Here is a 16,994-nt window from a genome sequence, read left to right as displayed (position 1 = left end):
GAGGATATAGAGGATGTGGCTAGTTGTCAATTCTTCCTATTTGAATTATATGCTATCAAAGCTACGATGGTTGCTTATTCACTTGTAGCTTGGAATATTGATTTTTTTTTTCAAATATTTTTTAACGCATTTCCTCGCTCATGTTTTCTAAAATATTTTTTCCAAACTTGACCCAATGCTTGACCTTAGGGCAAGGTTGTTCACATAATTCAATTTTCATATGTCGGTTAGAACAATTGTTGCATAATCATTATTCCAGTACCAAAAGAGTACGATTGTGACACCCTACTAAAAAAAAAAAAAAAGTAAATTATATAAAAAAAAAATGTAAAAAAAACTGATCGTAGGAGTTTTCATGTACTTTACGTCACCTTTAAGTTCACATAGCACCAAAACTCTTTCGTATATTCTATTTTAGTACAATTGGCATGAAATTGCGATCACGACATCTCTTTCTTAGTTGGTCTAGCTCACCTTTGGTTTTTTCACAAGGTAACGATGATCCGATCTTACTTTTTATTGAAATAGAGCCGCTACTATATGCACTAACGTGCTCTTTTTATGCAAAAATATTCATTTTAAATAGTTCATAAACGATGCCATGAGTTAAAAATAATATTCTTAAATCAAGCTGACAATATTTAAAAAACGAAAATTAGAGGAATGAATGAAAACTAGTAAATAAAGCAATGTCCTATACTAACCGACGTGTAGTACTTCTTACACATGACCCACGTGTGCGAGTATGAGTCCACTAGGCAGGCTCGCACACCCCTTATGCCTGGCTTGTCGGACCAACACTCGTTAATGGGCTCTTTACCGAACACCACAGAGGGAAAGAGCCGTCAATACATCATGGGAAACATATGTCATAAATCCTATTATCATATTGTACGCATCCGTACACAACATAGTTGGGAAGTATCCCAATGCACGTGTCACACAAAAATGCATGAGATCCCCATATCTTATAGTCATGGCATTACCTAGCTTAGCTTCCATGACATTTTCTATGGAAGTTTACGCATCATAGCGTCCAATTATCATATCACTTTTGTACATAACAACATGATCATATCATAACGCAACTTATCATAGTATAACATAGCCTGTTGTAGTGTAACATGACATAACATAACATCTCAGTACATAGCGTAACATATCATTATCGAGCATAACTTATCGTAGCCTAGTATCACACAACATAGCATACATAACATCACATAACATAGCGTAACATAACATAACATTCAAGCATATGACACATGCAGAGGTCATGGGGCACATGTCATCATACATAAGACAATTCTTCCAACCAAACTAGAGTCATTTACTTGGTTGGCATGAGCGGAAGTCACTCAATAATCCTAAAGCTGATTCGAGGTGCTCCTTATCGTTCACTTTAACCTATATTTCCCCACGAGATCATATCAAGACATAACGTTAAACGCTCGTGAAATTTGACGAAGGGTGTGTTTTAATATATATAATTGATGAAAATAATTACACAAAGAATGGATTAGAGGGAATCATACACAACCAAACCTCTCTTCAATTCTGAAAAAAATAGGGAAAAATTAATTAGAAGTACTCAAAATCCACATAATTGGGATCGCCACCAGTAGACGGCGAAGAATTCCCAGCAGCCACCGGCTTCTTCTCTTCCTGCACTCCTCCGCCGCCCTTCTTTCTGGCAAACTGGCTGAAATCCACCGGCTCCGGCACGTGCGGCGGCATTGCGCTTCTCACCAACGCCCAATTCACTCCATCAAAGAAGGGATGCTGCTTGATCTCAGTGGCGCCTCTTCTATAAGCGATCCTCTTTTGCGGCTCCTTGACCAGAAGCCCTCTGATAAGATCCCTAGCGGCTAGGCTGGCCTGCGGCGCCTCCGGGAACCTAAGCGGCTGCTCCACCACGTTGAAAAGCGTGGCCCTATTTCCAGACCCTTTGAAGGGTGTGGTCCCATGAAGAAGCTCGTAGAGGAAGATCCCAAAGGTCCACCAGTCGACGGCGCTGCCGTGACCTTCCCCTTGTATGATCTCCGGTGCGAGATACTCGTGTGTACCGACGAAGGACATGGACCGAACGTTGGTTGGTTCGGCCATGAGTTCGGGGAGGGAGCCACCGACGAAGAGGCCGATGTCGGATTTCGACTTTCGATTCTTCTTGGAAGGGAGAATGCGTGGGAGGAAATTGGAAGGTTGCATGCAGCCATGGACAGCGGATTCGTCGTCGAGAATGCCACCGCTGCCTCCGCCATTGCTGCCGTTGCTGCCGGTGTTGGAGCTGCCGTTGACGTTGACGGAGGAGGATTTGACGAGGGTCGGGCTGACGGAGCAGCGGAGGGAGAGGTCGAAATCGGAGAGCATGATGTGGCCTTCGTCTCGGATTAATAGGTTTTCGGGTTTCAAATCTCTGTAGACTATGCCTAACATGTGAAGGTATTCCAATGCTAATAGAACCTCTGATGCATAGAACCTGTGGATATCATATTCAAAAACACATACACACAGCAAATTCAACTGATTATGGGACATGTTAATGCAAAGAAATATAGAAAAACAATCTTAATACTAATATTCTAATATAGCTTGAAATCGCATTCGTTATAGGGTGTTCGAGGATCAGGTTAAGTGTTCATTAGTGAGGTTAAGTGTTTATTAGGGTGTTCGTGGATCACGCTAAGTGTTCACTAGGATATTCGTGGATCAGGTCAAGACATTCAACCCAAACAATTCTTATTAAATAATGAATCCAACTCAACACAGTCATAAATTTTTTAGGTTGGGTTAGTTCAGATCGTTTATTTACTTATTCTCAAATTTGCAACTCAATTTCAATATATATTTTGAAAAATTACCGTTTAATTTTCAAGAGTGGGGAGGAGAATAAATGATAAATAAAATAATCAAAACCCTAGTCTTGTTGTATTATTATATATATATTTAGTTTATTATTTATTATTATTATTCCATGTGAAGGTAAATAACTCGAGAATCCAACTAATCCAGACTATCTAACTCCAAACCATAAACGTTAGTTTNTTTTTCATGGAAATGGCCGTTTTTTTTTTTTTTTTTTTTTTTTTTTTTTTTCTTTTTTTCGGTTGGGTTGAAATCTTAGAAATCCAAAAATTCAAATATGTTTGTGGGCTGACATTTTTAAACCCTACACTATCCAAATGTAATAACATTTGAAGTTTGTAACTTGTGTTATTAATATGTTATGACTTGTGAATATTTGATATTTGAATTTTATGAGATTTTAATTATTAATGTAACATCATGAATAATAAGAGGGTTAAGTAAGGTTAGGTTGTGAACTTTATTCGGGTTGCTCAGGTAAGAAAAAACGAGAGGGTTAGGTTTTAAACTCTATTCGGGTTGCTCAAGTCACAAAAAATAAGAGGGTTAGGGAACGTTAGGATGTGAACTCTATTCAGGTTGCTTGTCACAAAAAAAATGAGAGGGTTATATAAGGTTAGGTTGTGAACTCTATTCAGGTTGCTCAAGTCACAAAAAAAATAAGATGGTTAGGTAAGGTTAGGTTGTGAACTCTATTCAGGTTACTCAAGTCACAATAAAACAAAAGGGTTAGATAATGTTAGGTTGCGAACTCTATTCGGGTTTCTCCCGTCACAAAAAACAAGAGGGTTAGGTAAGGTTAGATTGCGAAGTCTATTCGGTTTGCTTGGGTCACAAAAAACAAAAGGGTTAGGTAAGGTTAGGTTGCAAACTCTATTCGGATTGCTCGAGCCACAAAAAATAAAAGGGTTAAGTAAGGTTAGGTTGCAAACTCTATTCGATTTACAAAAGAAAACAAGTAGGTTAGGTAAGGTCAGATTGCAAATGCTATTCAAGTTGCTCAGGTCACAAAGAAAAAAACAAGAGGGTTATGTAAGATTAGGTTGCGAACTCTATTCATGTTGCTCGGGTCACAAAAAACAACAAGGTCATGNAAAAAAAAAAAAAAAAAAAAAAAAAAAAAAAAAAGGAAGAGGGTTAGGAAAGGTTAGGTTGTGAACCCTATTAAGGTTGTTCGAGTTACTGAAATCACGAACCCAACTAACTCGAAACACGAGGTTAATAAAAAAGACGGGTTCGAACCCATACAGAGAATTAGATTTAACGAAAGGCGAACGAAGAAGTAGAGAGAAGTAAACGGAAACGAAAAGCGAGAGAGGCAAAGAGAAGAATAACCTGGCAGCTTCTTCAGTAAAATACTTGTAAGGTTGCTTTTGACGAAGAGAATGAAGATTCCCACCGCTACAAAACTCCATAACCAAACAATAAAACTTATCAGTTTCAAAATAAGAATAAAGTGTGGGCAAAAAAGGATGATCCAAAAGCCCCAAAATCTCCCTCTCCGTTTGAGCCCTCAACACCTTATTCCGGCTAGCCAAAGACACCTTATCCATCACTTTCATAGCAAAGAACGTATGAGTTCCTCTCAATTCCACCAAATAAACACTCCCAATATCCCCATAACCAAGCCTCTTCAACAGCTGAAAATGGCTCAAATTCAACGCCGCCCCTTTCGACACCATATTAATGGCGTCCCACCGCACATCACCGCCGGTGTGCGGCTTAATCACCATTCCCGGCGCCTCCAAACTGTCGCACCGGAAGTGGGTTTTTGAATAACCCTCGGAGTTTGCTGTCGCCGTCTGGTTGCCGGAATTCGCGGCGGTTTTTGCTATTTGATCGATTCTTCTCAGGTAATCCGGTGGGTGTTTTACGAAATTTGATGCGTTTACGTTCATTCCTCCGCCGTGTGAATCGATTTCCNATAATAAAAAAAAAACTATAAAATTAAATAAAAAAAAATAAAAAATCAGAATATTGATTGAATTTACAATGCAATTACCTCAGATCCGTCGGATTTATGATCGGAATTTGACCGGATAAACAATGGCTGCAAGAAATCACGATCTCCGATCAGATTCCGGCGAGGAATAAAAAGGGATTGTTAATGTGCAACATGTTTTTGATTTGAAATATAAATATAAGAAGATCATAATCTTCAAGCTTTTTTACCTAATATAATGGAAGTTTGAACCAAACTCAAATTCAAATAAAATCATGATATATATATATATATATATATAACCAAGATTCTATTAACCTAACTCGAACATGAAATGGGTTTGAATGTTTGATTCTCGAATGTTCCTCGAGATGTCCTAGAAGTTTAAGTTGAATGGGTTGGGTGTATTTAAATCATTGAACGTAATTGTAATGCAAATAGAAACGAACCAGGGTTTCTTGATTGGAATACGAACGAACGACAATCGAGTCTTTTTATGTAAACTTCATGGCTTTTCGGGTGGGGGAGGACGAACGAGGTGAAAATGTTGATGTTGATGTTGATGAGAATGGGAAGAGAAGAGAAAACACGAAGAACTTTGTTTAACGAGAAATTGTGTGGTTTAAAAGAATAGTAAAAATGTTGGTGAATGGTTTAGCCTTTCTTTTGTTTGTGGAATTTAGACTTTGACAAGAGCCTCACCGCTCGCTTTCAAATTAGGTCTCGATCGAGAAAGTTTAAGAAATGATTTGACCAGAAAAACGCTATACCCAAATATCGATCAAAATAGAGAATGTCTAAATAGTTGATTTAACAATATTACTACGCAAAAAATAGCCATTAGGTTATGATGGGTACTCTTGATTTGGGATCAAATGGTTAATCTCCAGGTATCAATTGTATAAAAATATCAATAAAAATATTGATACATATGGTTTAAAATGCAAATTTAGTTCTATTTGAGCTTTTTCGATTCTCCTCCAGGTTTTTAAACTGTGCATGCTACATCGAGGTTCCACACCCTTATAAATAATGTTTCGTTCTTCTCTCCAATCGATGTGGGATCTCACACTCATTGTAATAAAGGTAAAAAAGAAAAAGCCCTTCAATTTTACACAAATCTAGTTCTACTCGAAGGAATAATGTCATTCGAAGATGATATGTGGAAATCACTACAAGGGGAGTAAGATTTGGATTACCTTGTTGACCGAATATCTCAAGGCAAGAACATTGTTTGAGATTCGAATCACTCCACAAGCAAGATCGATCATGTCGAGCTTGAATGATTCTACATGCAACCTAAACTACATAGAATTGCAAAGAAACTTAGTAATTCGATAAAGAAAAGCACAAATGCTTCTTTTACTACATTTTCCAAGTCTACTTACAAATACAACGTACTGCTAGCCTCAAAATGAAACTATTAAAGGCATTCGAAGAGTTGTAACATTCATACTTAACTCTAAATTACTCTAAATTGTAATCCACCCAAAATTTATAACATGAAACTTCATTCTTCTCCAATGTGGCATGAATGAAATATCTTTTGATAATTTTTCAACAATATTTTCTTCATATCTTCATTGAAGTATATGGTATGATTGATGTCTTTTGGTTCATATCAGAAGAGGTCTCATAATAAGTCATCTTTTACTTCTTCATTTTTCTTTTCTTTTATCGTGATATTAATTTTGTTGCAATTATTTAGCTTTGATTTCGAAATTAAATGCCAAAAATATTCTGAGTTTTAAGAATCAAGTCACCATAGACATCCATTTAAAACAAAAATGTTAAGAATAGATTAAAATTGACCAAAAATAATTTGGAAACCTCGTTAAAAAAGAAGTAAACATAGAGATAAAAGAAAAGGAAAGATGTGTAAGGATAAACACGATGAAAAAAAAGAAGATACGGTAGGTATTAAATTGTCTACATAAGATTATAACAATACATGACGAGTAATTCTCAAATATATTATGAAATTTTAGTATCAGCAGCAGACATTATATTTATTAAACATATTTATATTTCAACCATATCAATTGAAAGATTAAAAATTATTAAATACTTAAATGAATTATGAACTTAGTTTTCTAGAATAATCAATAATTATACGAAACCAACTTTACATTATTTTTAATTTAAAAAATTTAAATACAAAACAATTGATTTGGGAAAGAAAAAAAAAAGAAAGAAAGAAAGATAGAGTATATATGTCGAAATATTTCTTTAAGCTCAATAATTGGACTACAAAATGAATGATCTTTATTGTCATTTTGTTTTAATTGATATTTTGAGATGATGAATGAGAGGTTGAATGAGAACTTAAGGAGAAAATTTAGGTGAGTACAAAGAATAAATTAGTAACTGTGGCCTAGGTCAACAAGTAAGTGGTTCTACTATTAGTTGGTTGGAAGATGTAACTGTTGGATGAAAGTTTGGGCTAATTTAGGGAAAGATGTTTATAATCAAAGAATACTATCTGCAGTAGTGTGAGGCCTCCTCGCGAAACCAAAGCAAAGACATGAGAGCTTATGCTCAAAGTGGACTATATCATACCAAGTCGTGTTCATCTAATATGATATCAAACCCATACCTTAAACTTAGCCATGTCAATAGAATCCTCAAATGTTGAACAAAAGTATTGTAAGCCTCATTAATGGGAAGCGTACTTTGTTCGAGGGAAGGTGTTGAATGAAAGTCCCACAATGACTAAGACTCCAAAAGAAAAAGGGTCAACCGAGACATATAGAAGGAAAGGCCATGAGAAATGGTCATCAGAGTGCCATTCCAGAAGAGAGAGAGAAATTACTAGACATTAAGATCTGACGGACCTGGATCTCGCTTAAATGTTTAGCTCAGATCCGCAGCTCAAAACTCACTCCTTCGGCTCGATAAAGAGAAAATAACCAATTTTAATTGTTCTGACCACCTCGAAGCTGAATTTGACCTCGTTTAAGGCAAATAAGGTTAATATGAGGTTCAATTTCTCCATTTAAGTCCAATTGAGTTAAGAATTATTAGATTACTAATGAAATGAGATGGATATTCTAATAGAAAATGACAACCAACGATAATTTAGAGCAATTTCGAGGAAGGAGAGCCTACGTACTCGAATTAAGAAAAACGTCGACTAAGGCCAACCAAGTAAGTGGTCCTACCATCATTTGATTATAATTGTGTATTGTATGATGACACGTGCTTGTGGCTCCGTACGTGCCATATGCCCGTATATGCAAATTGTTTTGAAATATTATGTGCATGTTATGTTGTATTTGATGAATTGATATGATTATGATATGATATGTTAGGATATAATAAGTTGAAGACATGCTCGGGATATGTTATATGACTGTTATGATATGATATGATATGTGCATGATGTGGATTATTACGTCTAAAAGCATAAAAACGTTATGATATGATATTGTGTGACATGAATGATATGATATGATTGACATGCAAAACGACGAACTAGCATGAAATACAACCCCGACACACACATGGAAGGTATGATAAATGATATGATCAATGATGTGATAATGATATAACAAAATGATATGATATGAAGTAACATGATAGCGGGTTGTATTATATGATAATGAAAATGGAAAAATGTCAGGACTTCATGCATTATTGTGTTCTCATGCATCGGGTGATACCCCTTATCCTTCACGATAGTACAAACGTGTTGGCTACGAGGCAAAGAAACGATCATTTTTTTTTACCATAACGTTGTTGTGACGGTTGCTATTTCTAATGGTTGTCCAACATCAACAACTACCTGAGAATGCTCGCCTGACCAGAAAGGTATCGAGGAGGTGTGTGAATTGACTAATGGGTCCATACTCGCACATGTGAACCGTGTGTAGGGAAATTAAGTACACATCTAATTGCGCATTTAGGATAGCAGTGGTAGAAAAATAGACTGTTATGATAGGTCTCATTCATGAAATTGTATATGTGTCATTTAACCTCGATAGGGGGTCTCTTAATGAATATTTCTTAAAATACTTATGTGCTACTCTTGCTTTTCAAGTAAAGGCAAGGCTCTCCTATTCGACTAACAGTGACATTGCAACTAGGAAATCGTGACACATGCTTATGAAAATTTTGTAATTTTAATTATTAGACTATAGGTTAGTATAGGTTAGTTGCATTTTCATTTAGTAGCATATTAGTTAGTATAACACATTTTTGCTTTAGGTTATCTAGTGTTATTTCAATATGCATTGTTTTATTTTAAAAGCCACAACACGTAAGAACAAGGTTAGGTTTTATTATAAAGTTATCAATAAAGTATTTCGGCATTAAATGTGCATGATATGTATACAGTAGCAAAATTAGGTTAAGTAGAAAATTTAGGGTCGTCACAAAAGAATTTTTTTATGTATGATGACACATGTCCAGTGCCCCTATACATGTCGTATGTGTGATATGTGTTGTTTTACGATATGCCAAGATATGCCAAATAACATTGTGTTATAAATGAAATGCGAAATTATGTTATATTATGAGATGCCATGATGTACTACGATATGAATATGCTTGGCCATGACACATTATGACATGCTACGATATGTATTGAAATGACGAATTTTTTACGATGCACAACCCCTAAATTATGATTTAAAAGTTATACTACAAATGAAATGATTTTTGAAAGTTTATGAATGCATATTATCGAGTGTAATTTGTAAGGAAATAATGGAGGTTGTCTTGCATGATTTATTACCATAGACAATATCGGGACCTCATGCATAATTGCATGTTCATGTGCATTGGAATACTTCCCCTTTATGATGAGTACGCACGCGTATACTATGAGACTTGAAATGTTCATCATGTTTATCATGATGCTACAACGGTTGTTATTTCGTTCAGGTGTCTGACAACAACCTAGAGAAGCTAGCTCAATCAGCAGGCAGAGGGGGTATGCGAGCTCGCTAGGTGGGCCCATGCTCGTACGTGTGGGTCGTGTGTAGAGAAACATTGCACATCGAACTTGCCTAGATTGGAAGACCCCTCAAGAGAATACGGTTTTAAATGATAGGTCTCATTCATGTTGCATGTGTTTGCATTTCTTAACCCCAAGAATACGATTTTAGGCTTTCACTTTCGGGCTTCCCCTCTCTCCAATCGATGTGAGATCTCACAATTCACCCATCTTCGGGGCCAGCGTTCTTGTTGGCACTCGTTCATCTCTCTAATCGATGTGGGATCTCACAATCCACCCCCATTGGCGCTCAGCGCCCTCGTTGGCACACCGCTCGGTCCACCCACTCCGGGGCTCAGTGTCCTCGCTGGCACACCGCTCAGTATCTGGCTTTGATACCATTTGTAACAGCTCAAGCCCAACGCCAGCAGATATTGTCCTCTTTGGGCTTTCCCTTTCGAGCTTCTTCTCAAGGTTTTTAAAACACGTCAACTAGGGGAGGTTTCCACGCCCTTATAAAGAATGCTTCGTTCCCTTCTCCAATCAATGTGGGATCTCACAATTTGTGGATTTCATCAGTGACCTTAGGTTAAATATTTCCAAATTAAATGCTCATGATATGTATACAATAGCGACCTTAGGTTAAGTAGAAAATTTAGAGGTGTTACAATGGGCTTTTGTACTTTTAACACTTACTAGCCCTGAACTACATACTTATGAAACATAAAATTCATATTTCTTAAACTTAATTGGTCTAGATGTACAAGCTAGAACAATGTACAAGCTAGAACAATGTAAAGCCAACTAAGTTTCATGTGTCATGCTTTTGTTCATGCATAAACAACATATAGACTAGGATTTAATACCATACATAGTAATTCATGTGTCATTGTATAGCATTTCATTCTCTTTCATAATCTGATAGATTATGGCTTATAAACTTCTTCAATTAACTACTTACCTTAAAAGAAACTTCAGAATGTGGAAATATCATGTTTCTTTCCTTTATAATTTATGAAAGCAACAATCAAAGCCCTAAAATCATACTTAAAATCAAACATCAAGCAAAACATATTTAAAAAGTGCTAGATATTGAATCATTCATTCGAAGTGAACCATATCAGTCCAATTACAAATTACATGAAAGATACCTAGAAGATTAGCATGACCCCTACACATGAATGATAACATTGTTGCGACGACTATGATAGCGAAGTTTGGATAGTAGCATTCCTTATTTTACTTGAGTAGTCTTGCAGGTAGTTAAGGGTTGTATGCTTTGCTTTTGAAATCATGTTAATATTTGTTGCTATATTGTTAGTAATGTTAGTTTAAATGAACGTATAAGTCCATGACATCTTTTTGAAATGCTTTAACAATTCTTCCGCTCATAATAGTCATGTCGTGCATGTAGTGGTTGTCACGAGCATGAGATACTTCTCCAATACTTTTTTATATGGATGGATACACCATGATATGACACACACACTTTTCTTTCCTTTGGTTTCCAGTAGCTTGAGTAGACGCTAGCTCATAGTCAGGCTTAGGGGCACGTATACAAGCCCCCTAGTGGGTTCATGGTGCATTAACCCCATGAATCTAACCTAACTAACAAAAAGAAAAAGAAAAAAAAAAAAAGTAAAATCCAATGATTAGTCACAAAAAATAAATCTCATCATGAATCATATGGCATGCGATTGCATTTTTCAACCCTAACGGTGGAGTCACTTCGAATAAAGAAAAGGGTCCAATATACGGATGACGATGTCAGCACAGGAGGCTAGAGAACCCAGATTTGATTCCACGATTAAGTTGTAAACTCAATGTTTGAGTAGAACAAGACTATTTTATTTCGAAACTTTGATGGGAGGCGATATTTTCCCTGTTTTCAACTACGCTATTATTACTTTTCATTGATTATGTACGTTTATGAATGTTTCAATAATTTTACTACTACATTTAGTAGTAGATCAATAGATTTATGATTCCAATTCAAACTTAATTACATGATGGGTAAGTGAATACCATTCAAATGAATATCATTATCATATTTTAGCCCATTATTAATATAGAAAAGGAATGGAGGCAAAAAGAGGAGATAAGATGGTAGAAATAGTGGGTCGGCGCCGGCGGGGCGATATTGGCCCTTGATTTAGTGGCATGGTGGGCGGTGGCCGTACATATCTTTGTGGCATGTTGTTGTAGATATAAGCCACATTATCAAATGTGCAAAACGACGCAGCCTGCAGGTACGGTTGTGGGACTAAAGTAAATGTACCCACCATATGGTATCCCTATCCTATTGAAAAAAATGTGGGAAAAAAATCAATTTTTAATCATAAAAGTTATATAAAGGATCGAGAATGTGAAAGCCTAGTAAATGGCTTTGAAATGCCTCTTCCATAATTGAATACCTTAGTTGCAATTGTTGGAATGTGTTGGTCGCTTGCTTGAATCTGATTTTTTTACTCTTTTTTACTATACTCTAGCACACGTTAAGTGAACGGAATATTATAAATTGTCATGAAGATGAATGATCATAATTTCATTTATTTTGGTTATTAAATTTCATTTAGTTAGAACCATTTTGATAACCTTCTTTGATTATTATGTCCTCCTTAGTTGATAACCATTTTGATTAATATTATCATTTATGAGAATTAGTATTTCTTTAACTAAATAAAGACTTCTCTAGCATTATTTTGAGGTGTGGAGTCAAGTGAAGTCATTGTTATTTTGTATTTGCCTAAACAGGTAATTGGGAGGAACTTTTATGGAGAGACTTTATAGTGTGAGAGTGTGAGAGATACATTTGTAAACACTTTTGTTATACTGATTGGCTACCACCCGTAGATGTAAGGAAATTTTTTTCTATCTGAGCTACATAAAATTTTGTGTCTCTTTGTTTAATATATGTTTGTGTGTGTGTGCGCGATCGATTTTGTTTCCACTTTCGCTAAAACAATTAGGTATCAGAACATTTTGGTTGTGGCATTCCGCTACAACAATTGAGTAGGTTCGAGTAGTGTATGATCATATTTTCTTACTTCCCACCTTTTTCATTTGTCTTTCATATGAATAGTTTTACGAATGTTTTGAAGGTTGATCTTTCCTAAACTACATGGATAGTTTTTAATTTTTTGAATAGAATCTAAAGCCATTAACTATGACAATATTTTGAGTTGATCATCAAAACTAAATAGTAATATTTTTTTAAACAATGGTTTGCCTTCCGTGTAAAGTTTTTTTACCCAATCACGACCACTATTTCATTATCTTTTTAAAAGACGAGTTGTTATACTTCAACTTATTAAGATTAAAATTGTGAGATCTCAGGTTGGTTGAAGAGCAGAACGAAGTATTTTGTATAAGGGTGTAAAACCTCTCCCTACTAGGCGTGTTTTAAAATTATGAGGTTGACGACGATAAGTAGCGAGCCAAAGTAGTAAATATATGCTAGCAGTGGGCTTGGGCTGTTACAAATGGTACCAGAGCCACACATCGGGCGGTGTGGTGTGTCAATGAGGACGTTGGATCCCCATGAGAGGTGGATTATAAGTTCTCACATCGGTTGGAGAGGGGAACGAAACATTCCTTATAAGGGTGTGGAAACCTCACTCTGGTAGACGCGTTTTAAAACTGTGAAGTTGACGACAATACATAATGAGCAAAGTGAAATGTATCTCCTAGCGGTGGGTTTAGATTATTACAATTGGTATCAGAGCTAATCACTAAGAAGTGTGCCAACGAGGATCCTAGTCCCCAACGGGTAGATTGTGAGATCTCACATCGGTTGGAGAGAAGAATGAAGCAATGCTTATAATAGTGTGGAAATCTGTCCCTACCAGACGCGTTTCAAAACCGTGAGGCTGACGGTCATGCGTAACGAGCTAAAACAGACAATATCTACTCAAGTTTATCTCGAATGTCTAACTCGGCCTAACTTGGTGATTGATTTGACCAAATAGCTTTTTCTTGCACTTAAAAGCAAACATGACAATTCCTTTGGTTTGGGACAACAAAAATCAAATAGGAATTGAGTCATCATCGTGCTCACACCACCAACCACTAAGAGTGCTTGCAAATCAATATAAGAATCCTAATCCTACCTCTTCGTGCAATCTTAGCCTCTCAATTTGTAGCCCTACAAGCAATCATATACATCTAAATCATTTTCCCTTTGAATAAAACATTATCACTCAATGGATGAAGATCAAAAGCTAATCTCTTATTGGTTGTTGAAATGACATAACCCAATTTTAATTTGTTTGAACAAAGAATAAATTTAAAGTATTGTTGATGTTCATTAGGATGATTTCTTTCGCTATTGTTGGATTTTCGTGTTAGAAATACCAACTTTTTACATAGTGGAATCAACAAAGTACAAGGGAATTGTCAATTGAAGTTACAATTACGTAGCTAATCAAACCACCTCCAACTCGAGGTCTCGCACCTTACGTGAAAGAGTAATAGAAAAGGTGACAAAAGAACCGAGACTGCTATAGATGGTAGAAAACATTCTCAGATCGAAGTGTATTTTCATCCTTTTGTCAGTAAACAACTGATATAACGCCCCTAATTTTCTTACCTAGATCAGAGACGTCACTACATGTATGAATGCCTTTATTAATATATGTAAAAATTCTAATAAAATCTTTCAAATGAAGTCGTGGACTTATACATTTAATTTTAATAAAACCTTTCAAATGAAGCCGTGGACTGATACATTTAATTTAAAAATAAGAAATAAAAGTAACATCTACGTCAAAATAAAAACACTAACGTAATTTTCAGTATGAAAATGAAAGCCACCTAAGAAACTACTAAAGGAAAACAATGCATACTATTATCATATCTTAGATTCCATGGTCATTCAGCATTCACGATCATTCGTGCATGAACACTTCCTTTACCTATAATATAAGGGTAACACGTGGTTTGAGTATTTTAAGAAATACTCAGTAAGTAGTCTTACTACTAGGGTTAGGTAATGCAAACACACACATACATGATGAGATCTATCAGTTTAAAAACTAATATAGCATGATCTTGAGCTCTTTCTAGTCCAGGCAGAGTTGGATATGTGGTACTTCCCCCACACAGCCCGAGCATGCAAACATGGACCAACTAGGCAGACTCGTATAAGTACCCTTGTACCAAGCTCATTGGGCTAAACGCGCTGATTCGTAGCCAGACATCACGAAGGGAAAGACTCGCATGATATCATGGCGAACATATATATCGAAGGTATATGTGAGTACTAACATAACATAACAGGGAAGTACACGATGCACATGACATGTATAAATGCATGAGGTCCCTAAGGCTTAAAATCATAACATATAATAGGTATCATTCATGTCATAGTAGACATAAGAGTTACGTATGCATAATACCTCATCAGATTAGAATAATAGGTTTGTAGGGATAGTCTTTGCTTTCAGAAGCGAAAAGTAAGGTTGCAAAAGAATATCGTGGCATGAGGTGCTGAATCCAGATTTCGAAACTTAAACATGAAACGTTATAAATAAAACTATGTTAGATTTTCATACACTTAATAATTTCTTAAAACCCGATCATAAAAATTAAAAGATTTTTCAATACTTTGTTAACCACCAACAAATAGGAACTACTTTTTAATGTAACATTTTATCAATGGCTAAATTTTTTTTTTACGAGACATTCCTCACAAAAATATTTATAATTTGATGGTATTATATATTTCTTTTATTCAAACTTTGATACATCACTGAATGATATTATTTTATTTGGTGGGTCCAAAAGCATATAGTTCCACAAAATAGAAGTAAACCAATAAAAAAACGCCACACCCTTCATCATTGGAATAATAATAGAGAGAAGTGGAGTAGCACAAGCTTTCTCTCATTCGAGTTCAACAAAATAAATAATGAAAGAACTGAAAATGGACAAGTCAAAAGGCAATCAACACATGATTCTATGTGACAGCCTTAAAGAAAACGAAATTCCATTACACCCACCACTCTCTTATATATATGTTCTTTAGAACAATGAATCTATGGGAAGCACAAACAAAGCAAAGCAAAACAAAAGATGCCTGAGAAGAAGAAAACGAAGGTAAAGAAAGGATGGTTAGCTGTGGAAGTAGGGTTGCAAGAGGAAGATGGAAGAATAGAACGGTTCGTGGTTCCGATATCCTACTTACATCACCCTCTTTTCAAGAACCTCTTGGACAAAGCTCAAGAAGTCTATGGCTACCATGCCAATGGCCCTCTTCGACTTCCATGCTCGGTCGACGACTTTCTCCAAATTCGGTGGCAGATTGAGAAAGAATCCGACCAAAACAACGATAAACAAAACCACCAGCACCACCGCCATCGTCATTACCCCTACCACTCTTACATACCGCTTGCTTTATCTTTTCAATCTTGTTGAAGAGTTTCGTAAGTTTGAAGTTTTTAGGTTAGAAGGTGTGAACCCTAATTCAAAAACATGTGTTTTGGGTTTCTTCTTGCTGTATATCTTTTAAAATTGGCAAAGAAGATGGATATGTGTTTTGGCTTACAATGCTAATGAATTGGAGGTTTACAATAATTTGAGCTAAAGATGCTTTCTATACGCTTAAAGAATTTTAGATCCAAGANAAAAAAAAAAAAAAAAAAAAAAAAAAAAAAAAAAAAAAAAAAAAAAAAAAAGCTAGAATTCCATCATTTGACATGATCGAACTTTGAGATTCTAGATTAAAGAATTCATTGAGAAATAGATACATCGATTTACACATATAAAATTATCATTACAATATTAGAAAATAGTCTGGGTAACGATTTGGAATTAAATTTCTATAGTAAATTCTAATTTATGGTTGTGGGACTTTTTAGATAGAATTAAATTTCAGAGAGCAATATTAAGATAGCATCAAAATCAAAAGGTTGTAGTAGTTTTGGGTTAGAACAACCAAGTAAGTGACTCTACTATTGGCTTAGTTGGAAAATTTGTTTTAGGTATGATGAGGGGCTCTACACGTATCATATGTGTGATATGCTTTGATATGTGAGATTATGTTATGCTATATGTACCAAATAATATTATGGTATAAATAAACTGTCATGTTATGTTACGATAAACTATGTTATTTTACGAGATGTCATGATGTATTATGATATGTTATGTTAAGCCATGATATGCTATGACATGTCATGATTTATTTTGAAATAAGGAAATCTATGATGCACAACCTTTCTCTATCATGACTTGGAAGCTATTTTATCTATG

General features: G+C 35.6%; 1 protein-coding gene across 1 annotated transcript; it reads right to left on the bottom strand.

Annotated features, from left to right (window-relative positions):
• Positions 1–1,581: 1,581 nt before the first annotated feature.
• On the bottom strand, positions 1,582–16,100 carry LOC111803773 (serine/threonine-protein kinase RHS3-like). The gene is given in 4 exon segments (XM_023688309.1): positions 1,582–2,479; positions 4,201–4,788; positions 4,845–4,958; positions 15,928–16,100. Coding segments are annotated over 4 exon segments (1,773 nt in total).
• Positions 16,101–16,994: the final 894 nt, after the last annotated feature.

Source organism: Cucurbita pepo, chromosome LG10, assembly GCF_002806865.2.
Source record: "Cucurbita pepo subsp. pepo cultivar mu-cu-16 chromosome LG10, ASM280686v2, whole genome shotgun sequence".
NCBI lineage: Eukaryota > Viridiplantae > Streptophyta > Magnoliopsida > Cucurbitales > Cucurbitaceae > Cucurbita > Cucurbita pepo.
The sequence above is the reverse complement of the archived record's forward strand: the minus strand, read 5'-3'. Positions and strand labels throughout refer to the sequence as shown.